General features: G+C 41.3%; 1 protein-coding gene across 2 annotated transcripts in view; it reads left to right on the top strand.

The window, feature by feature from the left end:
• The first annotated feature begins 1,262 nt into the window (after positions 1-1,262).
• The window catches only part of tacc2 (transforming, acidic coiled-coil containing protein 2), a 103,061-nt gene continuing 78,961 nt past the window's right edge, over positions 1,263-25,362 (top strand). The window contains exons 1-3 of one of the 2 annotated variants that reach the window (XM_060925993.1): positions 1,263-1,501; positions 11,928-19,961; positions 21,564-21,671. In XM_060925993.1, the coding sequence (XP_060781976.1) occupies positions 12,187-19,961; positions 21,564-21,671 (7,883 nt within the window). In that variant the 5' untranslated portion in view covers positions 1,263-1,501; positions 11,928-12,186. Of the gene's footprint in view, positions 1,502-5,588; positions 5,654-11,927; positions 19,962-21,563; positions 21,672-25,362 lie in introns of those variants that run through there. The other variant, XM_060925992.1, reaches the window with a different exon arrangement.

The raw sequence follows: 25,362 nt of genomic DNA, 5'->3' as shown, positions 1-25,362 counted from the left end.
TGTGACATAATTTACCACAATGACAATAGCATGTATTGTTATTGGACATTCCCAGTGCATATCCTTCTCTGTGCCTTTATTTTTGCTTTGGTAGCTCATGTTAATTTGCCAAGCTTGACCGATGGCAAAAACACAAATAAAATGAATACATTTTGTACACAAAGAGCAGTTACTTCACAGAGATTCCAACTAGAAGAGCTAGTAATCAGTGTTGGGCTGCTGGAGTAATGTAACTGTAATGCATCACTGCTATAGACATCCCAACATGTTAGTAATCAGTTAATAATGTGGGTGAACACATGTTGGTAACATGTTAGTAATACACAACTTTATGCTTTTTTTTTTTAAATCTCGTATGCTCCTCTATGCCCTTTTATCTCTTATTTATGCTTTCTTGATCTCTTAATTAATGATATCTGTTTATGTATCTATCTGATGTGCATGTACATAGTTATTTTAATTGCAGACAGTCCTGTTCCTGTGCTCTGCTCATTGCAGTGGATTGCAGATTAGAAACTGTACTTATGGTCAGATTTACTCTGTCATTCACTAAATATTTCAGAGGCCTTTCCTTGCCTTTCACAGACCTCTGCAGTAGAATACCGACATATGATTAGATGTTTGTAAATGGCTCCATGGTTTCTGGCGTAGCTGCTTGGTTAGAGGAGGTTGTTTTATAGCTTTGGGAAAGAACAGAAAGGAAAGCAGTCGAGCCGGCTCAGTCAGTATGCCTAATCATCTCAATCCCCTTTTCAGTGGAAAAATAAAAACCTGAACTAGACTGTCTGGAACAAATAAAGTGCATGTTCTCTGTTGTTCAGGAATTGGTATGACTCGTCTATGACACTGGTGCTCACGATTAACAGTAGTAAACTGACTTTTCTTTTTTTGGCTGCTATTAATGCATAATAGAATGATGCCAAAAGATCAGTGTGTGTGTGTGTGTGTGTGTGTGTGTATTTTTGTTTTTAATGATTTCGTTCAGCATTGAATTGACACAGGGTGTGTTTGTCTATGGAGCTTAAATGTCAAAGCCTCTGTGTGTAAAGATCATGATACGTTCTTGTTTGATTTACACAATTAACCAGTTTGTTAGTGGTTATCAAACATCTCATCTATTACACGATCTTTTTGTGAACAGCTCAGTGAGTGAAGGCATACAGTACTTCATAAAGTGAATGATTAATCTCATTGACACAGACAATTGAATGATCAGTCATGAAATTCCTCTCGCTATTACTGGTCTTTCTTGTGTCTATCAGGCTGAAGATCACGGTGAGAAAGTCAGTCCAGAGGCTGAGAAATCCACCAGTGCAGAAAATGGAGTAGTCCAGACTGAGGTGCTATCTCAACTCCACAGTCACAGTCCCGTGGCGGGGGCAGACACACATAATCACGAGGACGGGAGCGGAAAAGAAGAGGAACTCGAGTTTCCCCATGACCTGCTGCCCAGCATAGATCTGAGCAGTGAGCTCAACTTCACCTGGGGAGCATCACTCCGGTAGGTCCCCAGCTCCTTTCACGCTGTTTTACTCTCTCTCTGTTATTCTGTTGCAAACACGGACACACGAGTGCTGAATAATATGTTTCAGACTGGTTCTGACAAGGACTTCCTGCTAACATGGAATTAAAGAAAATGCTTGCCAACATGCAGTTAACAAAGGGCAAGATTCAGCATGTCACTGCTTTGAAGATATCGGATTCAAATCCCTGTCCCACATTTGTTTTGCATGTGTAGCTCACATAAACAAAAGCATTTTATGCAATGATGGACCTGGATTCGTGTGAGGATTGTCAGTCCTGGAATGATTTCCTCTAAAAAACATGCAAACAACATGTATTCTGGATTTTGCTTCCATGCTTGCGTAGTGCATGCCTGTTTGTAAACTTTATTTCATCCCAAAAACCAAACTAAAAAAAAAAATTGTATTTACTAATGATACTGTATGAGAAAATGTAAAATTAATGACAATTGATTTTAATGCTGTAAGAGCAGCAGCCTTATCTATCTTAGTAGTTTGAATCACACAGTGAACATAAAACAGGAAGAAAATGTGCGATACGTTATGGAAAAAAATTAACTAGGTTGAAATAATTCAGTTATTAACATTACTATAAAACATTAACTTTTATGTTACACATTAGGCCAGGTTTTAACTGTACTGCGTTCCAAACTCAAAGCCTAAAAAATCTGCCACAACTGAAACGAAATGCAGAATATTAAGTGTACTAAGATAAATATATTCACAGCATTTCTGCCAGAAAGTGTGACATGATTTTTTGCACCTGGCTAAGTGCTTTCCCACAGACAACTCTCACTATATATTTTGTAATTAGCTCATGAAAATGCAGTTCTGGCATGTTGTAGTTATGTGTTTGATGGCATATATTAGTTCAAATCCTCAAAAATTAGCACACCAGTGTCACAAACGGCCAGGCAAGGCCCATGTCTCTGTACATAGTGTCCTTGTGCTACTGATAAGGGGGCGGGGGGAGAGAGGGGCAAATCACAGTTCCTCCTTTCTTACAATCATGTTGCAAGATTTAACCATAAGCCTTTAAGTTAAAGGGCACGCCTAATGTAATCCATCATAAAATTCATACAGTAGTAGTCATTGGATGTGAGACAGTTTGTTGGTTTGGCTTTGTATTCCAGCACGTCAGATTTGATTTCATTAAGCAACATTTATTTATTGAACCACATTTATTATGACACATATCACTGCCATTTTTATGCACTCTTCCTCCATTTTAGGCATCAGTAAGTATAAAATAAGCTGTTGGCTGCTTGGTTGTTTTCTTGGTCAGTTGTGTTTTTTTTTATCTCGCACAAGCAAGCTAAGAAAAGATCTGGAGCTGATGATAGATGCTAAGATGCTCTGGAACCAAAAATGGTAACGCCACTAAAACAGGCCATTATAAACAAACAAAACCAAGAAAAAAAACCCTCTTGTGGCCAGTAATCACATGTATGTATGTATGTATATTGCTAATAACAAGAGTCATCAGGAAATGACATATCCCCCCTGGCCCCCACATAAAACCTCACTCCAAATCTTCCTCGGTTGAATTGGTTGCCATGGAAATATGGAAAAAAAATCGCAGAAATCCCAAAATGTCAAAAGGCACAACTCCTCTAGTCACTTAACATAACTGTCAGGTTTCGTGAAAAAAAAAATCTTAATAGTTTTTGAGTTATACTCCAGAAACTAAAATGTTTACAGACGGACAGACAGATGGACAGACGGACAGAGCAATAGCTATATCCTCCCGCATTATATACCGGGGGGATAAAAAGCAAGAACTTACTGGTGTGGTTAACACCAGCAAATAAAAGCTCTTGAATTTATACAAGAATATGATAATGGGTAAACATAGATGTGACATCTAGGAAGTTAATAACAGTACAGTCTCATCTCATCTCATTATCTCTAGCCGCTTTATCCTGTTCTACAGGGTTGCAGGCAAGCTGGAGCCTATCCCAGCTGACTACGGGCGAAAGGCGGGGTACACCCTGGACAAGTCGCCAGGTCATCACAGGGCTGACACATAGACACAGACAACCATTCACACTCACATTCACACCTACGGTCAATTTAGAGTCACCAGTTAACCTAACCTGCATGTCTTTGGACTGTGGGGGAAACCGGAGCACCCGGAGGAAACCCACGCGGACACGGGGAGAACATGCAAAGTCCACACAGAAAGGCCCTCGCCGGCCACGGGGCTCGAACCCGGACCTTCTTGCTGTGAGGCGACAGCGCTAACCACTACACCACCGTGCCGCCCTGACCTTGCAGTGTTTACCAAAATATGCAAACCATTGGTATGAACAGAACTGCTATTAAACTGAGCTCTGTGATCAAGTCTTATGGACAGGTTAGATGACCTATACCGAAATGCTCAGACATGCTCATGGTCCAAAGCACAGCACCTCATGTGAAACGTCATCTTTGTCTGCCAATGAAAACTGTAAATTGTAGATGTAGAAAGGTGTAAATGTAAATGACTGTGGGTTACGATCTGCAGAGCACCAAACTTGACATTTGATGCTCATTTAATTTCCAAGGTCTTAATGTTCACTAAAATGTGGGCATGTGGGTGTAATAGGGGTATAAAAAGCACAACAGTTGCTTTTGCATATTTTATGTAAATACTCATGTTAAATGTGATTTTCTGCACTTATAGTAACTGAAGACAGAGCCAAGATCATCTTGCCAGTTGCCTTTCTGTTGAATTATTTACAGATTGTGTAACAAATTAAAAATATTGTTTTCCACTGTATATCTCTGCATTTGATGCACAGTCTTTACATGTGCACACATGTACAGTTCAAAAGAAAAGCTAAGCCTTACACCTGACCCAACAATCCCTTTGTCTTTAAAAAGCAGATTAACGCTGCACGTGTTGAACAGATTTCCAAAGTTCTGATTCACTGTGATGGAAAATTTGCCAGAAGCTTCTATTGGCAGACCTGTGCATGAACATGGGTGCAGCTGAAGTGGTCGGGCAGGTATAATGGGAGCGTTAATGATTTAACATGTAATTAAAAGGCACATGACATCGAGAAGATTTTTAAAAATAATTATTACTCTATTTTCTCCTTCTTTGGTAATTTGCCAATTCCCCTAGCACCCACTAGCATGTTTTCCTCTTTTCATATGATAGCTAATAGCCAGGGTGTGTGGGGGCTAGCAAGTGCTTCCTTTGAGACGTGAAACCAGTCACTGCATCGTTTCCAAGTGCTGCTAATGCTTTGACACGAGACAGATGAAAACACTCAGAGGAAAGCACTAACTGCTCTCTTCCACATACAGTACGTGAGTTCATAAACGTCCATGGTTGGTTAGTGTCACACTGACTGACAGGGCAGAGTAATGCAATTTGCTTTCATGGACTCCTGGACGCAGATAGTTGTGACACTGTCTGGTTTCAAACTTTTGATCTTTTGAGGATAAGGTGAATGCTTATCTTTTCTGTTCGATTAATTTACAATATTCCACACAGACCAGTGAGAGGTATAAGGAAATAAAATGAGCAAAAAAGCATATGCGTGTGGGCGTGCTTGTGTATGCATGAGTTCACAGCTGCATGTGATCATTTTAGTGGAAACTTCTCACAACCATTAAGGACAGAGCAAAATTCAGGTTTTGGTCCTGTTTTTTTTTTTTTTTTATAACGTTAACTAATATTTCCAATAATAATTGCTAAATAAGGTAGGTCTACTGTATGGCTTTCAGAATCTGGGCTGTTTGATAAAAAATTCACCTGAAATACTGTATATAGATCCAATCTCATAGTGCCGCACCCTCTTCTGAAACCACAACTACACCCTTCCAGACAAGTGATTAATTATTAATGCATGACCAAGAAGATTTTCAGGAAGACTTCAGCCACCTCCAAGCATTCTGAAACGTGTTAGTCAGAGAATGATTATTAGGCTTATTGCATCAGCTATTCAGGAGCATGTTTTGGAAAGAAAACATTATGGCTCTTATGATGTATTAGGATTTCTTGAAGCATATCTTTATGTTTGTGTGTGTTCATGTGTATGAATAAGTAGCAGTAAGCCGGGTGAGCAAGGAGACCCCCTGCTGGGAGAAATGCAGCATCACATGGAGGCCAGTCCACCAGTGGTGGCCTTTGTAACGAGGTAACAGATAACAAAATGCAGTCTGTGACAAACCAGGCCCAGACCTGTGCAGCATTACGATAAAGCAGTGTGCATGTCATGCATGTTTCCTTCACCCCGCATCTAATAATGTGCACACATCCTGTGTAAATACAAGGAAAAACAATGCATCTGCTCTTCAATATCTCTTAAACGAAGCTGTCAAGAGCATGGCCCAAAGCTTAGAGTGTCCCAGAATCCTAAAAGTGTTACAATCCAACAGAACAGTGTCACAAACATTATTTCAGCAAATGTAACAAACAACAACAACAATTGGTAAATTTTAGCTTTAAGTCCTCCTGCACACCCTTACTGACCTCTTTATTAAGGCCTCTGCATGCTCTTGCGACAAGGCTTTCACAGATAGCTTTTCGCAGACAGTTGTAATTTATCGTTGCGCGGGGAGTAATAGGTGTGCGCGATGTTATTCACCGCCACAAAGCAAGGGGGCGCGAAGTCGCGAAATCGCTAGGAGTAGTTGGTGGGTGTGGTTAGTGGAGTGTTTATCCTCCGGTTACTTATAATGACTAGAACTGGAGTTGTATAGATGTACGTACTTCCTCACTTCCTCGATCAACCGCTCTTCGTGCTGCTCCATCTTCGCTCGTGTTTTTAAAAATGGCGGTCGTGAAAACAAACCAAACCAGGAAAGTAGGGAAGCGGAAGTGCGTGTACAGTGGATGTAGAGTGGACCAATCAGAGCCCTCTTGTCTGTGACGCTGTCTGTGAGGCTTCTGCGGTGGTCACAATTTTTGGGAGGTGCGCGCAGAGCGTCTGCGAAGGTGGGGGGGCTACGCAGACGCTATCTGCGGCGCCGTCTGCGAGGACTGGGTTGTCAGCATAAATTGGCCTTTAGACACACCTAACTTGAAGTGCACCCTGACAGTGTACACTTAGGCACTTAACATTATCTTTTTCATGCACCATGCCGTTTATGTTAGCTAGTCAGTTAACTGTGAATAGTGATAGATACCTAGCTCCTCAATACAGCAAACTGTATAGTAAGTGTTATAGGTTTAATACATGAATATGTCTGTATGTTAATCAATGTAAAGCAAATATTTAAATTGTATTCGCTGGCTTTGAGTAGTATATCAGATACATTCCATTCAGCTAGCATGATACTGAACAAGTCGAAGATGAGTATATCTATATATAGAATATATCTGATATACCGCAAAAAAAGCGCCAGCCAATATTATTATTATTATTATTATTATTATTATTATACATAGACACTCTCTTCATATCAGCATTCTCGAAGGCCAGCCAGGGCCGCGTTAACCCTTGCCGAGGCCCTGGGCAGACACCCCCCCGAGGCCCCACCCCCGCCTGTTGTCAACTGCGCTCAGCAAATTCACCCCCTCAGACGTACCTATCTAACTAGACACAGAAACTTAAATAATGACAGTGGCACAATTAGAAATACTATTGAACGATAAAACTTTATATCCATCAACACCTATTTAATCGAGAAAAAGCAATGGTGAAATAGGCAATTGCATGGTGAAAAAATCCATCAGACATCACGGTTAACAAGTCTGGTTAACTAAAGTTTAGCCTCAAGAAGCCTTTGAATGAGTGAGTCAATGAACAACATGTCAAAAACATAACCTAGGCCTACAACAGTTTCTTTAGTATTCAGAACAAGAACATTCATTTGGTATATAACCGTTCGTTTTCATTTTGGAATCCAGGCGACTTTTAACTTGTGAAAACAAAGAGCGATAACAACGAGAGAAAAATATCTTGCTTCTCAGAAATAAATCTCAAAATGTTAGGCTATGTGAAACATTTCATCCTTTCACACACGTAATGTCCCAAACAGCAGTGGCACACAGCTTTGCGCATTCAGTTTGACAGCCATGGGTCAACTTACAAGGGCACTTTCCTACTTTTCTGGAAAGCGAAGTCATTAATTAAATCATTGAACTCAAGCTGGCGTAGCGTGTGAAGACATGGTGGACAGTGACGGGTGATTTATGCGACGGGACAAGGTGGGCTTCCTTATGGGTGGCGAAATGCATCAAAAATGTTATCAATATGATCAAAACTTCTGAAAATATCGTTTCATATTTTCCGATCTCGCTACCTCTGAGGCCCCCTAGTGGCCGAGGCCCTGGGCAGCTGCCCATGAAGCCCATTAGGATAACGCATCCTTGAGGCCAGCGCTAGCTTACCTGCGAGTCGGTGCTGTCAGTGTGGCAGTGAAGTCACCTTCCAGCCGGCGTAGCGTTCATCAGTAGTGTTAGCGAATGCTAATAGACCCCTTCGCATGTTTGTAAACAAACCGACCGTTGCCAGGATGCGCGCGCAGCCTGGACTCAGAAACAATGGCGCTGCCCATAGACCGGCATTATGAGCTGTCAGATTATGCCAAACAATTGTCGTTACAAGATCGAGAATTCTACATAAATAAGTTAACTCTAACAAGTGGACATCGCCTACCGGATCCGCATTTAATTAAAGAGTGGACGGACGATGTTAGTAAGTTCCCTGGTATACAATGGCCAGATATATACTCGTACCTTATTGACAAGACTTCAGTGTACACCCACGAAAAACTTCGTGCCTACAAGTCTTTAGACGCATATGATTGTTATGTGCAGGCATGTACAACTTGATTAACAATGGGACATTCATATTCATTTTGTTTTAATCAAATTATGCCAGTGATGTGATGGCAATGTGACTTTAGCTACAACAGCAAATACCAACACTAAACAGCAATTTGCAGGAGGTAATGGCATGAAAGGAATGATAGTGTAAAGAGTGCAGCTAAGAGAAATCAGAGCTGCGTAAAAAGCGAGAGGCAGAGAGCAGAAATGAAACTGAACGGAGCGGGAGCTAGGTTAGAGCAGTCAACGTAAGTTGGCATTTAGAGTGAGGGCACACAATTTTACCTTTCCATCCTTGCTTTAAAATTGTGATTTTCGGCATACACAAATAATGATGGCACAAAATCTGGACTGCTTGAGTCAAGCGAGACCTCTCCTACAAACAAAATTGCATGCAAAGCTAAGTTAACATGCTAACAATATTCATTACATTGTGTAACTATGACCCAGCTAATCAGACAAACGTTACCAAAGTATTTTGCTACATCAATAAACGAAGACTAGAAAGAATAAAAAAGAAAGATTTAATAAATAGCCTGATCTTACCTGTGATGAAGTGGGCGCTGCAAACCCGCGCATTTTTGATAGTGCTTTCATCCCAGTCTACGCGTTTGATGGCTTGTAGTCATAGACGTCAGCGATTTTTTTGGAATGGGTGAGATCCTGCTGGAATTCTGAACATTTTAACCCCATCACTGCTACGATTCTGACACCCAACAACACAACAACTAGGCATTTCTGAGTCTTTTTTGGGTCCAGGATGCGTGCGCAATTTCCGCTTACGTATGAATGACGTTTACTGCGAAGGGGTCTATAAAGCAGTCAAGCCACTGCTATTGAAAGCAAGTAGCTCCGGATAATGACTGAGAAACTAAGATTTCTGTCTCCAGACTCTTCTTCCACAGTATTTTTCACTCACACTTAAGTATTCATTTCCCTCTGTAATTTACTCAGTTACTTTTTAAATCAACATTGACAACTACACACAATGGCGCGACCTGGCAGCCTGCCGCTAATCCCTTGCAAAATCATTTGCCCTGTTGCTTTTTTGGTGTGTCTGGCTAAGTTTTGGCTGAGCTGAAGTCCCAGCTCTAATAGTAACAGTTCGCTAATCCTTGAAGAAAATCTAATAAAGTTTTGGTAGCCTTTTGGGTGTTCAATGCGTCTTTCTCTTTCCCAGCAAACAAAGAAATGCTTCTGTGCATGCGCAGCAGAAAACGTTCTCACTGTATATTCACATCAGCTCTGACATGTGACGTCATATTGTCTTGACAACACGCAATATCGCAAATCATACTGAATGTGCATTCTCCATTGGGTAGAGTGACATAATGCACGTAGGATGAGTGATATGATAACAATATTGCATGCTATTGAACCAAGTCAGTGAAACCCGCTAGAAGGGAATAGAATACATGTTTTTATTCCATGGAAAAAGTGTCCTGTATGTATAATAATTGTATATATAGCATTTAAAGGTAAGAAGTGCTACTTTGCTCAGCCATGTTGATTTGATGTCACTCGACAAACTCATAGTTGAGAAGACTCCCTTGAGTTCATGAGGAGGAATTTCAAATTGAGAGGGTGATTTCTTTAGCTTTTCCTGGACGGAGGTCGGAATTTACAAGTTACAATCTCTGGTTGAACGCAGCTTAAGTCATTCTCTGCCTCTGCAATGACAATGGGGTGAATCTCAGGAATGCCACTGTGTCTGATACACTTAGCGTTACACACACTGCTATACCACTACCGTGTCAGTATAATTGCTGCGCTGAGCATAATTCACCACCACAATAATAATATTTATTCAGCAGTGGTCCTACATGTATGGTTGTTCCTAAAATGGGCGGACATATTGAGCACAGCAACAGAGTGCCAATTACTGCATACCTATAGTGCACTTATATGTTAGATGTACCTGATAAATTGATCAGTGAGTGCAGTTACAAGGCCGGTAAACCTAATTAACCTGCCACTCAGTGTCAATTTCCAAAGACGCTACAGACAGTTTTCATTTTGCCTCCACATTATACCAAACTCACCTGATTTAATATCCACATTAAAAACAAAATCAACTCCCCCAATATCAATAGATTACCTTAAATATGAAAGGGATGCAGTGTTCGTAGATATTTTTAGCACCTTTATGTCTGTAAATACAGTTGTTAAGTAGCCTCCTGTGTGTGTGTGTGTAGCTTGGTTTTTGCTACTACTACTAAGCTCTTATTGACTGATTTGATATGTGCACACAGACTTAACAAGTTTCATAATGGTGGAAAGCAGGTTATTATATAAAAACATGATATAAAACTGCCTTCATACTGATTTTATTTTATCCAATAATTTCCTAGATTGAAAAAAGACAGGGCGGCATGGTGGTGTAGTGGTTAGCGCTGTCGCCTCACAGCAAGAAGGTCCTGGGTTCGAGCCCCGTGGCCAGCAAGGGCCTTTCTGTGCGGAGTTTGCATGTTCTCCCCGTGTCCGCGTGGGTTTCCTCCGGGTGCTCCGGTTTCCCCCACAGTCCAAAGACATGCAGGTTAGGTTAACTGGTGACTCTAAATTGAGCGTAGGTGTGAATGTGAGTGTGAATGGTTGTCTGTGTCTATGTGTCAGCCCTGTGATGACCTGGCGACTTGTCCAGGGTGTACCCCGCCTTTCGCCCATAGTCAGCTGGGACAGGCTCCAGCTTGCTTGCGACCCTGTAGAACAGGATAAAGCAGCTAGAGATAATGAGATGAAAAAAGACAGAAAGCAATAGGGTACACAGTGCACAGTACGTACCGTATGATTGGTCGCAGTGCAGCAGGCAGGTGTGTGCCAAGTCATACACAGGTATGCACATGCACAACACACACACACATTGGCATGTAGGCAAGGGCTTGCCATTCACACCCTGTTTCTCCTCTCACATCTGGCAAGGCGTGTTATTAAGACCTTTCAGCTTGTTGGTTGAAAAAAGGCAGCTTTTCCAACACAATTTCTGTGACAGGCAGCAGTACATGGTGTTATTACCTTACAGCTTACATTGTGAATGAATACCAGAAGGTGACCTTGTGATTATCACTTGTGATTATTATGTTAGTGCGTTTCAATTTGCAGTTGAGAATGATTGATTGCCATGGAGTTTCATTTGGCAGAGAAAAATGTGCAAGGCAAATATTAGCTTCACTCTGTGAATGTCTCTTTAAAATGAAGGCACGGGGGAGAATTACTGAGGTCGAAAAGGCAGAGGCAGAGTAAGGGCAGTGTGTGTGAACAAGCTGGTGCTATTGTATTGGCCAGTGACTCAGCAGCTGTGATTCAGCACCAGAAGCTGGAGCACGAGAGTGGTTATAATGCACACCTCTCTCTGATGCTTGTTACATGAGGCTGACAACATCTGCTTGAATGTGCTTTTGTTGGCAATTCAAAGGACTTGGGTAGAAATGTATTGCTTTTTGTGGCCAAATAGTATCTGCTTGCTGCCACTTGCAGTACTCAAAACAGCTTGTTGTGCTGTGTTTGTGCATGTGGTGTTTTTGCATTGTGGAATTGTGTGCTTTTAGGATTTCTGTGTGGAATAAACTGCTGGTGTGTCATTTAAAAAAAAAAAATCCAATGTTTATCTTTATTATTCTCTGTTGCTGGATCACGTGTAGCCAAGATGGAGAGGCAGTTTCCACAGAGAGCTCATCTCTTCCACAACTCCAGTCAGCTGGAAAGATTCAGAAAAATGCACCATCACACCAGTCCTCAGTAACGCTGCTGGACCGTGAGCTCCAAGAAGCCTTTCAGGAATGCGAGAAACAAATAGCCTCTTTTGGCATATCCTCACACTCAGTCACTTCACGCAGTACAGATCATATTGACAATCATCTGTCAGAGGCTGTGCCTGCAACTGATAATAAAGAACTCAAGATGGCATATATCAAGAAGGATCCTATGTCACTGGCAATTTCACTCACAGAATCTCAAACAAGATGTGACCAGGGTTGCCATAGAAATGTTGGAGCACACACTACTGATTTAGCATCTTGTACAGAGGAGGCTGTGTTTAGCTTCAGAGACTATGTACTAGGGAAAACACAGCCAGAACAAGCCAGGGTCGAAGATCCTGAAGAACACAGTGAGAAATTGCACAGTGATCCAAAGGAAGAATTTCAGAAAGGGCCTGAAAGGGAAACAAACACTGACACAACAAAATCTGAAAGTGAATTAAATAAAACATATGAAATACAGGAAGTACCAGAAGGTGTCAGCTTAATAGTGTACAAAGACTCTCCAAATCAGGAGGCTAAAACTATAACAGGTCCTGAAGAAAAGCCACAAATGACACCGGAAACGGGCACACAAATTTTCACCACTACAGTCACGGATAATAAATCACTAGAAGGGTTTTCAACAGAAAAGGACGTTAATTTTTGTTCCATGTCAGAGAACTCTGATTGGGATAGGATACAACACAACTCAGAGACATTGCTGGAGTCAGACAAGCAGGAAAAAATTATTACTCAAACAAAGGCTCAGTCAGAAACAAAACCTGATCTTAAGACAAAAGCAGATTATCCAATAGAGTTGTTAGACACCCTTGGACAGCTGGGGCATCTCTGCCCTTCACCTCCACAGTCTTTATCCAATCAGGCTCATCTTACCCCACTGGAGGCTACACCTACCCCCACACTGGACCATTTACAGAGAGCAGAACAACAGGGTAACTGTACTGGGGCAGATGGACCCTGTAAGTCAATATCAGAACATGAAACCCTAAACCTCAACTCAACAAGGGAAGCTGAAGATGAAAAATGTTTATATAAGATATCTGCTGATAGCACTGTGATTGATTTTAGAGTTGCTAAAGCCAATAAACATGAGCATGAAAAGAGATGCAGTTCAGAGGCATATCCACTGGAGGAGGAGGAGGAGGAGGAGGAGGAGAATGTATTTTTTATAGGCAGTGAAGCTGGCACACACACACTGATGCGGGGGAAAACACACTCTCTGAGCAGAACTAGTACTAAAGGGATAAAGACAGAGGAGGAGAGTGCCCTTGAAGAGGCTTCAGCATCAGCCGTTGATTTCACACCGCCACTGACAACATCCACAATGCCAGAAATGAGAGAGTGTGAGGGAGTTGGAGAGAAGGGGACTGGAGATTCAGAAAGAGTGAAGATGACAGAGAAAGGATATTTAGATGGAAGCACAGAATTAAAGGAAACATATGAACCTCTGTGTTCTGATGGACAACGGGGCGAAATTATTGCAGCAGAAGTGCACTTATGTCCGCTAAGCTTTCCAGAGACTAATAACTCACCTGCAAAGGAAGCTAAAGAGGTAGAAGCAGCATCTGAGGTGAGATGGAGCAGCAAAATGCTACAAAACTCTGAAGAGAATGAAGAAAAGGGAGGAAGTCTGTTAGTTGATTGCTCCCTGGGGATGGACTCTCTCTCTGCAACTGGCAAGAAAGAGACAGGCACAGCCAGTGTTGAGGACATGACTGTGGTCGCTGCTTCCACACCAGAGTTTAACGACAGATGTGATTGGAAGAGAAAGAGCTCTGAGTCACCGGAGAAAAGGGGAGAGGGAGGAACAGAGGAAGGGAGAGAGAAAGAAAGGGGTGGAGCAGAGACTTTATACAGAGAGCAGGCACTGTCCTTGACAGTGACTAAATCGTATCCTCTCCATGACAACGGCGTGACACTGGCGGCACCGCAGCAAAGAGGTGAACTCATCACTTTGGCCACAACAGACATAGCTGACACAGCCTTACCTTTGTTGACCAGCAGCAAAACAATTGCCGGCAGCTTGATCGACCCCTCCTCTCCTGTCTTCCTCTTAAATGCAACAGAAACAGACAGCAAGGAAGCATCAGAGAAAGAGGCTCATCTGAATGCTTTGGGTGAAAACCAGCCAAACAGAGATATTTCACATCTGACAGCTGCTTCAGCAGATCTTGCTGCACAAGCCAGCTATCAACAGGTACAGAATACTTTGTGGATTCAAACTGAAATTAGCAGCGGCAAACAAAACAAGGCGGGGACAGGAAAAGACACATGCCATAAGAGTGAAGACCTGCATTCATCATCTACATCTCAGCTGGACATGAGGAGCAGCATTGGAAGTTTTAACAATATGGATGGGGAAACTGGGGGCTCTCAAGATGGCATGCCAAGCCAGATGATTGGGTTTGCTTCTCTGCCTCCACTAACAGTTCATGAGAATCTTTGGCACCCAGTAAGTGAGACAAGCTTTAGCTTTCAGGGGTTATTTGGTAACAGAGGACCAGACCCACCCAAAAAAACAGCTAATACCACGTGTGAAAGCACTACTGAGGCTGAGATCACGGAGGGAAACATGACCATGAATGAATATCCTGAACGGTATATTGATGGCAAAAAGAGAAACGATTCAAAAGATAAAACTACTAATAACATTACAATGAGTGCTGAAGACTTACTGAAGAGTGTGAGTACCAATGATATGAAGACCTCTGAGAAAAATTCAGTGAACCACGATCCTGATCTGCTTCTGAAAAACAAGGAAGAGAGTCAAGGAAAGGATGAAACTGTAATAATCACCCAGAGCACCCTGGAGCATACATCTTCATTAGAGGATACTATTGAAAAAAGTGTCGAGCTGCAGGATACTATTATTGAAGAGAATGGAAGTGATAAGATGAACCTCTTTGGTCGTTCTCACTGTGACCTCACTGTGTCTGATGTAGAGAAAAAATCTGAGGTTGTGCTCACCACCAAAGAAGAGGATGGACGGGAAGATAAATCAGTGGAATACGATGTGAGAGAATCTTGTGAAGACAATTTCCAGAGCATTCTGAGTGACAGTGTACAGCAGGAGTCCAAGTTAGTGTCACAAACTTCAGAAGGTGTTTCTCAGGAGCACTGTATGAAATCTGAAGAAAAACCCCTCTCCTGCTCAGATGGGGACGGCATGCTGTCAAGTCACTCTCCTGATAGTACAGGCATATCCAAGAAAGACCTAAACTCAAATATTCAACAACACAGTTTAATGTCTGTTGGAGATCCTCAAGCAAAACATGAAGACCACATGAGTGGGCTCCAGTATGAGACAGACTCCAGTCATGACACTAGACCAGCTTCTGAAGTTGCCATGGGCGTTGTGAGTACAAAAGATCCCACGCCTATTGCTGTAAAAGTATCTAGTGCAGTGGAAGGGAGTGTACCCTCTGCCATTGCCAATATTCAAAGTGATACTAAAGTGCCTATCGTGCTCAGGCCTCCTGGTCCTATGATGAGTCACTGGGAGGTCATTAATGATGTTTCTCTCCCAGGAGATGAAATGCGATGCAGCCAGGAAGTTAAAGCAGAGATGAACAGAAAGATTGTACGTACTGATACTGTAGAAAAATCGAAACCTGTGGAGACTACAGGAGAAAAAATAGAAATTGATAGCAGCCTTCCCTATGTGAATTTGTTAAACCCTGATATAACTGTCATGGCTTGCTCTGTGCAGGATGCCAAGTTAGCATCTAAAGAAGTGGATGGTACTAATTTGACTTCAGGCAGCTTACATGGTGGTGAAATTGCAAATGAAAGGATAGATTTGTTTGTACATGAGAATGCTATAGATGGAAAAGCTGAAGTGGATGTTAAGCCTGAGGCACCTGAGAAACCGTTAAGTGCTGGTCAGGAAGCGGAACCCCTGTCCTGCTATATACCATCTGCTGCTGAATGCTCCAAAGCAGACAACATGCTATCAAGCCAGTCTATTAACACTACAGACATATATCAACAGGACCAGATATCAAATTCTGTGATCTTGGAGGAATGTTCTCGAGCAAAACTCGAAGATAATATAAGTGAGCTGCAATATCAAACAGATTTAGGTCATGACAGTGCAGCAGTCTCAGAAGGTGCCATGAGTGTTGTGCCTACAACAGACCTCACACCTCCTGAAATAGATGTATCTGGTATGAGAGAAGGGGGAGTTTCATCTTCTAATATACAGCATGATTTGAAAGTACCTATTGTGCTCAGGCCTCCTGGCCCTATGATGAGTCACTGGGAGGTCATTGATGACTATAATGTTTCTGTCTCAGAAGAGGAAACACAATGCAACTATACTAAAATCAACACTCTGAACAATGGAAGTGTTGGTGCAGCAGATATGAGACATGAGAGTGTGAAAACTGATACTGTAGAAAAACCTGACGAGCATTCTGAATCTGTGGATATAAAGAAAGAGAAAAATGAAGATTATAACAGCTCTTCCTGTATGAATGTGTTAATCCTGGATATACTAACTGATGCTGTTTCTTCCAAGAAGGATATCAAGTCAGCTTCTAAAGAAGTGGAAGGTACTAATTTGGCACCAGACAGCTTACATAGTGATGAAAAGGCAAATAAGGTCAAATCAAACCAGTCTACTAACAGTACGGGCATTTCTCAACACAACCAAGAATCAAATGCCGTGAGCTTAGAAGAATGTTTCCAAGCAAAATCTGAAGAGAACATGAGTAAGCTGCATTATCAAACAGATATAGCTCATGACAGTGGAACACTCTCAGAAGTTGCCATGAGTGTTGTGTCTACGAAAGACCTCAAACGTCCTGATTTGGCTTTATCTGGCACAAGTGAAAGGGGAGTTTCATGTTCCAATATTCAAAGTGATCCTGTAGAAACACCTAATGAACATTCTGAAACTGAGGCGACAAATAGAGAAAAAAAAGAAAACGATAGCAGCTCTTCCTGTATGAACGTGTTAATCTCGGCTACAGGAACTGTCATGGCTTCTTCTAAAAAGCATGAAAAAGAAAATAAGGGGATTGATTTTGTGGTAGAAGATGACCGTGGAGATGAAAAACCTGATGAGGTTGTTCTAACAAGGGAACCAGGGAGACAATTAAGTACTTGTCATGAAAGGGATCAAATTACACATACAAAGGATATAACAGAAGCTAGTACTGTAAGACAAGGCACTGAGCAAAATACAGAAACTCTGCCACTCATGCCACAACACTGTGATGACAGCAAATTCTATGGCAAATGTGATGCTATTTCTAAGCCAAATGCATCAACAGCAGATAAAGTTTGTCTTTCATTTGGATATGTCAACTCTGAATCAGAGGACAGAGTGGCTGATATTCAGTCCTCACAATCTGCCTGTGCAAAGCCAAATTCCTTGGTGGAGATAGACACCTCCATTGCTGATGAATACTGTGCAATTGAACTTTCCACTGTGATACCACAGCACTCAAGCCCCAAACCTGCTGCCAATGAAATCAACCCTGTCCTAAATCAGGTACTGATAGAGCATATAGGTAGCTTTACTAAAGATGATACAGTTAGAACAAATAAAACATATCAAGAACATACTGAAGAAGAAAATCAAGTGATTAAGTTGGAGCCACTTGAAGAACCAGAGTGTGCAAATGATGCAAGTCTATTCAAAGAACAAACCATTACAGATAAACATAATGTCTCTGAAAATAAAATAAAGCATGAGCAATCAATCAATAATGTACATCCACTGGAGGACGGAATGTCTGGAAACCTTAAAGATAAGATAAACAAAGACAAGAAAACAAATGCTTCAAATGAACTACAAGAAAGCAATCAAAATTTGGAGAAAGAAGTACAAACCAATATTCAACAGAAACTGATAAATGTGGATCACTGGGAGACACCAGAAGGACAAGAAAGTAAAAAGGACAAGAAAGAAGAAAAACACTTCGATGAAACAGTACCAGGAACATCTTTGAAGGCTTGTCTTTCTGATTCTGGCTTAATCCTCACAGGGTTTGTTGAGGAAGTACAGAGCCGTGGTAGGGATTTGATTGAAACCACTCATCCACCCATGGATCAGGGCCTTGTGCAGGTGGCATGCTGTGAAAGAAACCAGACACAAGATCAGAAAGTGTTGAGTGAATTGGATTTGGCACCTGGTTTAAATATTAAGTCCCAGCCAACAGAGCTACACCAACCACAGCAATGCAATGAAGCTACAAAAACAGTGGAAATTAGAAGTTTAGAGAGGTATGATGATGATGTTTCTCTAAAAGAACCCAAGGTTAGCTGTCCAAGTTATGAACTGCAGGCCACTGGGATTTTGTTAAGTCAAGTTGAATCTGAGAACTCCTGTAGTAGTTGTGGGAAGTTGGAAAATGTTACGTTGTTGATGGATTATGAGAATGCCAGTACTAAGGGTGATGAGTGTCTTGATGGTAAGCAAAATCAAAGTGAACCCAGTATCAAACCAACAGAGTTTGGAGATGTCTCTTCTATAATTAAAGGCATGAATGAAAATAGTACAGAAGATAGAAACGAAGCAAACCAGATTAAGTTGGACAAGCAAGAAAATAAATTGCTAAGCATTTCAGCAACAGCTCTTGAAAATACAGACCTCAATAGTGAGCTGAAAGAATTGCCAGTGTCTGTCATTCAAGCATCAGAAGAAGGTGAGTACAAACCTCACTTGGGCCAGACAAATGAATCACAGGTCAGTGTGGATAAAAATGGATGTCTGGAGGAAGTTGTGCCTGACCTCTGTAAAGCTGTAAAACTTGCCAATGATATATCCAAGGTATGTGAGAATTCTAGCACCTCACACCATGAACACAAAACAGAGGATCAGTGTTTCAGTGCCATCACCTTTGGCAAGAACAAGTGTACTGAGGTGTGCACTAGTGTTCAGGCTGAGGCTATACTGCCAACTATTTACAAAACTTCTGTTGAGAAAGTGGAGAGTGAGAGTGTTGCTGATGTCTCTCAAGACATGGACAAAGAAGAGCTGACAAATAAAGCTCAGATTCACAATGTAGAACTCCCTTGTACACCCCTTCAGGCTCAGACTTTGGCTTTGGAGCTGGAGCAACATAATGAGGCACCCCAAACGTTGGATCCCAAACATTCACAAAACAAAGAGTGGCAGGATTCATTTAATCCTGAAGCACAGCATACTGAGCCACAGGGCCTCTCAACAAGTGCAGGAACTGAAGGTGAGGCCAGAAATAAGAAGACACAAACAACTATTTTAGGAGAGGTCAAGCAGATGGAGCACAGGAAGGAAGAGATAAGTGAATGCAAAGAAAAGAGAAGAGAGAATGAGACAGTAGAGGGCATGAAACTCGCAGAGAAGTCTGAAAGGCCTGAGACTAGAGCCGTAGAGTGTGATCTTAAAGACATAAAGGAAGGCGATGAGAGACAATTGTCTGAACACAGTGAGGGATTGCAGACTGAACAAGGAAAAGAGTTATCAAGTCCCAAACTCAGTGTTGTTGTCATGATGTCAAGCTCACAGGACCCTTCCCAGACATTACTCAATGCTAATGCAGACTTTAGTCATGAGGCTGCCAATTCCTTTATTCCAACTATGCATGAAAATGCTTCAGACGTATTGAAAACAGAGCACGGCTCAAAAGATGGAGAAGTGGACTTCACTTTATTCAGCAAAGTAGTTCAGGAGGAAAAGGCTGATAGCAATGAATGCACCGAACAAGTATCAACAGATGAAGACAGGTCAGTTAATCTGAAGACTAGTGTACTGTCAGAGGAAGATGTTTCAGCTGTTAGTCCTGTACTGAATCAAAACACACTCAAGCACACAGAAGAATCATGTGAGAGTTCAGACTGGCTCAGAGCACTGAAAGAGATGGCCTCTATATCGCAGACTCAACAGAAATCTAAGCTTGAAACGCCTTGTGGATCTGCAGATAACAGGTACTTGAGAACTGCTTCGGAGAGAGTTTATGTGGCTACTATTCATTTTGATTTTTTTAAATCCATAAAATAAAGTGTTTAGCAGATATACTACATTTCAAGTTTTTAACCCCATAAACAATTTATTGGGTGAAAAAAAAGTCAGGAGGCCTTTCATTAAATGATAAAAGATTTTCACATATTTTTCAGCAGAGCTTAGTCTCATCCTCAGATGCTACATGTCCATGTGTCTGGTATCTTTCTTTTAAATAGCTTGTCCCAATCTTTAGAATCTTGAAGGTTGCAATTTGATTGGACCTTTGTATCTCAGCGTATACACACATCTGCACACTGATTTTCAGTGTGAAGCTAAATGAGCTTTTCAGAGCAGGAAGCAATCACTGGATTAAAAAGGAAAACACCATTAAGGCAATTAATTAAAAGTTATTGAATAGCGTTTGAAAAATGGTGTGAAAACATGGTTTACAGTGTCAGTCAAATAGCCTCTACCTGTGAAAATTTGTTGTTCTTGGCTATATTTAGTGACAAATATTACCACATATTCTCTAGCAAAGCCTAGTGCAGGGCTGTCCAATTTGGGGCCCACGGGCCACATTTGGCCCATGATCCCTTTGTTTTGGCCCAACATGGCATTTGACAGGCTCATGCTTATTCTCTTCTTATTTTGAAATTGCTATAAAATCCTAAATGTCATGACTATGAAATGTAAATTGTGTGCAACTATAAAGTACATAATCTGAGGTTTACGGCAATGTACAGCACAGTGCTGTTAAGAATTACAGTACTCTTTCTCCCTCCCTCTCTTTCTTTAATTTTTCATTTTTACAATTTTGTTTCAATATAATTTTTACACAAAAGCAGAAGGGAGTGATAATCACAAAATATTGCTCATCTGACGTATAGACGGTATTTTAATACCCTATTTTTAAGGAAATGCTCACGTACTGTGCATGTCTCTTACTTCACTGGCTTTGAGGCATCCAAGTCAAGATGGAGTGACCGAGGCAGTGGCCCTCCATCCAGATTAACTTTTGACCCTTCATAGGAAAGAATTTGGGCACCTCTGGCCTAGAGATCTGGCTATGCTAGTACTAGCCATAGTTTAACCTACAATTTTAGATAGACTTGTTCCAATTAACACTCCCAATGCCCTTCTAGAGGAATTCAGCTGGGCTCTATGTAGAACCCTACAACAGAAAAGTTCCCAGTTAGAACCCCTTTAGGAATTTAGAAAGGACCTTTAAACATTCAAAGAACTCTTGAGGAAACATTTTCCCGAAGTGCACTGTAACTTTATGGTATATTTGGACCTTGGTTTCAACTGACAGAAAGTTAGGAAGTATAGATTTACAGGTTTTTGAGACTGTATAAATGATTATTATGGTGGTTTAATGAAAGGTTGCACATCTACTATTGCTCATTATCTCCTGAAGGTGATCTCAGCAGTGACATCATCTCATGCCCTTTGTGGCAAGAAAGAGCCTATTCATATAGACACCCAACAAAACATCGCCCTCACAGAGTCTATAAACAATTGCTCATGCAATCTTTGCATTGTGATGCACTCTTGACCTGTTTTCTGTGCTTGTTGTTTCTCCCTAGACCTTTTGAGACTCTTGACAAACCTCAGGCTGAACTAGAGTCTCGTTCCCCTACTAAAGACAGTGACTCTGTAGTAAAGCAGCAGCCAGAGGAACCACCAGACAGCAGGTAGGAACTTTATGACAGTACATTGCCACTTTTGCAAAAGTTTTGTTTTTTCTGTAAGCTGATTGTTAGAAAAAGACCAAAGCTGCATACTTATAGGATTTTACTGTGGTTTAATCGCTCACTTATCAGTGCTATGCTTACTTTCTCTCTAATTCTGCCTTCTTTACTTTTTATTGACCTTGCTCTAAAACTACCAGAGAGCACTTGCTGTCTGTCAGTCATAGCCTTTGACCCAGAAGTTCACAAAGAGAGACTAAGAGAGGGCAGTGACTGACAGACATTCTAATGTCTTATATCCTTCTTATTTCTTAAAACATACCGCAAGTTGGCCTAGTGGTTAGCGTGTCCGCCTCTCGATCGGGAGATCGCAAGTTTTACTCACGGTCGGGTCATACCAAAGACCATCATAAAAATGGTACCTACTGCCGTCTGGTAAGGCACGCTGCAATACAGATGCGAGTGGGGAGTCAAACTCTCGCGGTTACCAGAGGACTAGCCCCCCACTGTAACCCTATGTAATAGGCGAGAGGCCGAGGGCTATGGAAACGGAGATCGGCGCTGCCCTATGCACCACATGGCGTGGGAAGGACTTTGAATGATTTCTTAAAACACAAATGTAAGCTTGTTAGTTCATTCAGGTAATCATTGATGTTGTGTGCTTGTGTATGAGTAGCTTTAGCTTACTGAAAAGTAGCTGTCAGATTCTCCCTGACTCTCTTGTAGATGTGGTCCACAAAGAATGTAGGCTACGTGTGTGTGTGTGTGTGTGTGTGTGTGTGTGTGTGTGTGTTCTGGCAAATGTGAGTGCAAGAATGTGCAACCATGCATGCATATAGTATGTTTGCTATTTGCGCCAACACCCTCACATGAGGTCATTCTAGGGGCCTATCAGTGCAGAACAAAAGGGATGGAGCAGTGGCACACTTGAGACCAGTGTGAATGAGTCAGAGAGAGAGAGAGAGAGAGAGAGAGACCAGCAAAGTGTCTTGAGGTATTTTGAGTGCAGCGCCTAAAGGGAATACCCTCCACGCTGTACTGTATAGTCTGCACTCACTCAGGCTAGTGGACTCTGTGCGCTCCAACACTTGGTAAGTTCTGCACTCATTTCACTGATCCTGAAGTTTAGTCATATACCTTCTTTGATGTTGCGGAGGCTCATGGGTACATTTAGTGCTAATAATTGTCAGCGTGCAACAGATGGAAAGTGGGAGGAACTCTGTGTGCTGTAGAGAAGCATCTTGCTTCTTTCTCTGTTCCTGCTTCTCTCTGTCCTTTCTGATTTCAAACAGATGACTGTACTCAGTATGATCACCCCTCTGAAACATGCTTTGGGATTTAAATGTTAGGCTCAGCGAAGAAAGTAAAATAAATATGAGACTAAGGTGATTGCATGTTAATGTCTCCGTCTCAGCTCTTTCCACTCTGACGAACATAAACATGTTTTAACAACCCACAAGTGGATCTGCACATGTTCAGCATAACAGTAACAGACGGTGTTCACCTGCATGTGGCCAGTAACTTTACTATTAGATCTCATTGACTTAAACACATGATGTTTTTTGTGTATGAATTTATTTTTCCAGATGCTTGATTGTTTTTCACTGTTAAATAATAAATATAGTTATCACAGTTTATCATGAAAGAAGTTCTAGAGGTAGCCAAGCTAAAAAGCTTCTCACATTGTTACATTTTTTTGGATTTACTTGAAATCTCAGCTCTCAAAATAGTGTCTCTTTTATAGATGTGTTACCACAAATAATTGCATGCAGTAACATACTTGAATTGTGCACATCTTGTTAATACTTTCAATGCTGTTTACACCGCAAAAAGGTTTGGATAATAATTCTGGTCACGCTGCTCTGAGTTCTTAAAGTGCCATTCCACCATTGGATGTATTCTTTGGCATAAAATACAATATATTTTATGACAACATGACTAGACAGAGAAATCTTTTAGCTTCAAAATGATATATCAAACATAATTTTTTGACAACGACAAGTATATTAATTTTGCGACCAAAGTCACCTACCCTTTTAATTTCCGCGCGGTAGTGAAACGTGATGTCATCGGCAGGTTCCCCTTCTTGTGTACCACGTGTCGGTCTATTTTTAGACCAGGAAACCCCCAAAGTGAGAGAGTCATTTCTCCTCGTATATGGGGGCCAAAAAAATTGCGAAAAATTTTGAGTTAATCTTTCAGTTAGCTAGATTTATTGGTATTAGCTAGATTTATTGGTATTATTTTTATCGCGTTCTATCCGCCATTGCTGATAATATGTGCCACGTCACACGTCACGTGGTACACAAGAAGGGGAACCTGCCGATGACATCACGCGCGGAAATTAAAAGGGTAGGTGACTTTGGTCGCAAAATTAATATTCTTTGTCGTTGTCAAAAAATTATGTTTGATATATCATTTTGAAGCTAAAAGATTTCTCTATCTAGTGATACCATTTATATATGTTGTCAAAATATATTGTATTTTATGCCAAAGAATACATCCAATGGTGGAATGGCACTTTAAGGGGCACCTAAATACTGGATGGTCAGGAATGCTAATTCATCTGAATGTAAAGGAAGAATATTCACACAAGACTGATGTGGCTGGAAGAAATGGGTGTGTGAAAGAATCAGAGGTCTCATGGTAATTCATAGCCACCATTAAAAATGGCTGAGAAGCAGTAGATCGTAAGAGACTTAGGAAAAACGGAAAGTATGTAAACTTTTTATATGGCAGCTAAAACTATAATTAGCTGAAACTGCTTCTGGTGGAGTGTAAAAAAGTGTGAATGCTGCTTTAGAATACACTCGTTGCATTGTTATATGCCAGCTCCTTCAGCTACTTTTATTTTATTGCAGTCTGTTTGCTATTAAACACTCTCTGGGCCTCTAGGCCTATTTCAGAGAATACAGCTGCTCCCGAGTGATTAGGTTGTGTGAGGATATACAGACATGGACAAGTTTGTTGGTATCCTTCCATGAAAAAAAAAAGAACCCACAACTATCTGAAATAACTTGAAACTGACAAAAGTTAATGGCATCCATCATTGTTTATTCCATGTTTAACACAAATCAGACTTTTGCTTTTGAGTTTTGATTCAATTGAATATTTTGCATAACAAAACAAATGAAAATGGCATAGACAAAAATGATGGTACCCTTAGCTTAATATTTTATTGCACAAACTTTAGCAGCAATCACTGCTAACTAGCGATCTCTGTAGCTCTCAGTCAGTGTGTTTACATGCACATCCAAATCGAGCTACTGTCGGTAATCGAGCTAAGGGTCCCAGCAGGGGTGCCAGAGAAATCCAATCCTACATGCACACAAGGAAATTGAGCTATTGTGTGAGGTACATTGTGCACCCGAGCCACAGGTGGCGCTACATGCCCCATTGTGTTGGTACACTTCCGGTTGTCGTCATGAAGAAGAGGAATGAGTTCCACTTTACATTCACACCACATGTCATTGCCACCTGTTGGCTACAAACTGTTCTGCGCAGACCACTGTTTTGTAAGACAACTTATTTTGCACAATTGTTTATTTTTCTAAAGTCCATTTTTTGCTTACAATTTAACTTGTGTCTTAATAAACACACAAAAAGTTCAATTGTTTTTGTTTTTTGTCTCCTTGTTCCTCCTGACCTCTTCTGCTGCTCGCTACTACTACTGTTGTCATGCCGACCGAGGCTG

Source organism: Neoarius graeffei, chromosome 7 (genome assembly GCF_027579695.1).
Source record: "Neoarius graeffei isolate fNeoGra1 chromosome 7, fNeoGra1.pri, whole genome shotgun sequence".
Lineage (NCBI taxonomy): Eukaryota > Metazoa > Chordata > Actinopteri > Siluriformes > Ariidae > Neoarius > Neoarius graeffei.
The sequence above is the reverse complement of the archived record's forward strand: the minus strand, read 5'-3'. Positions and strand labels throughout refer to the sequence as shown.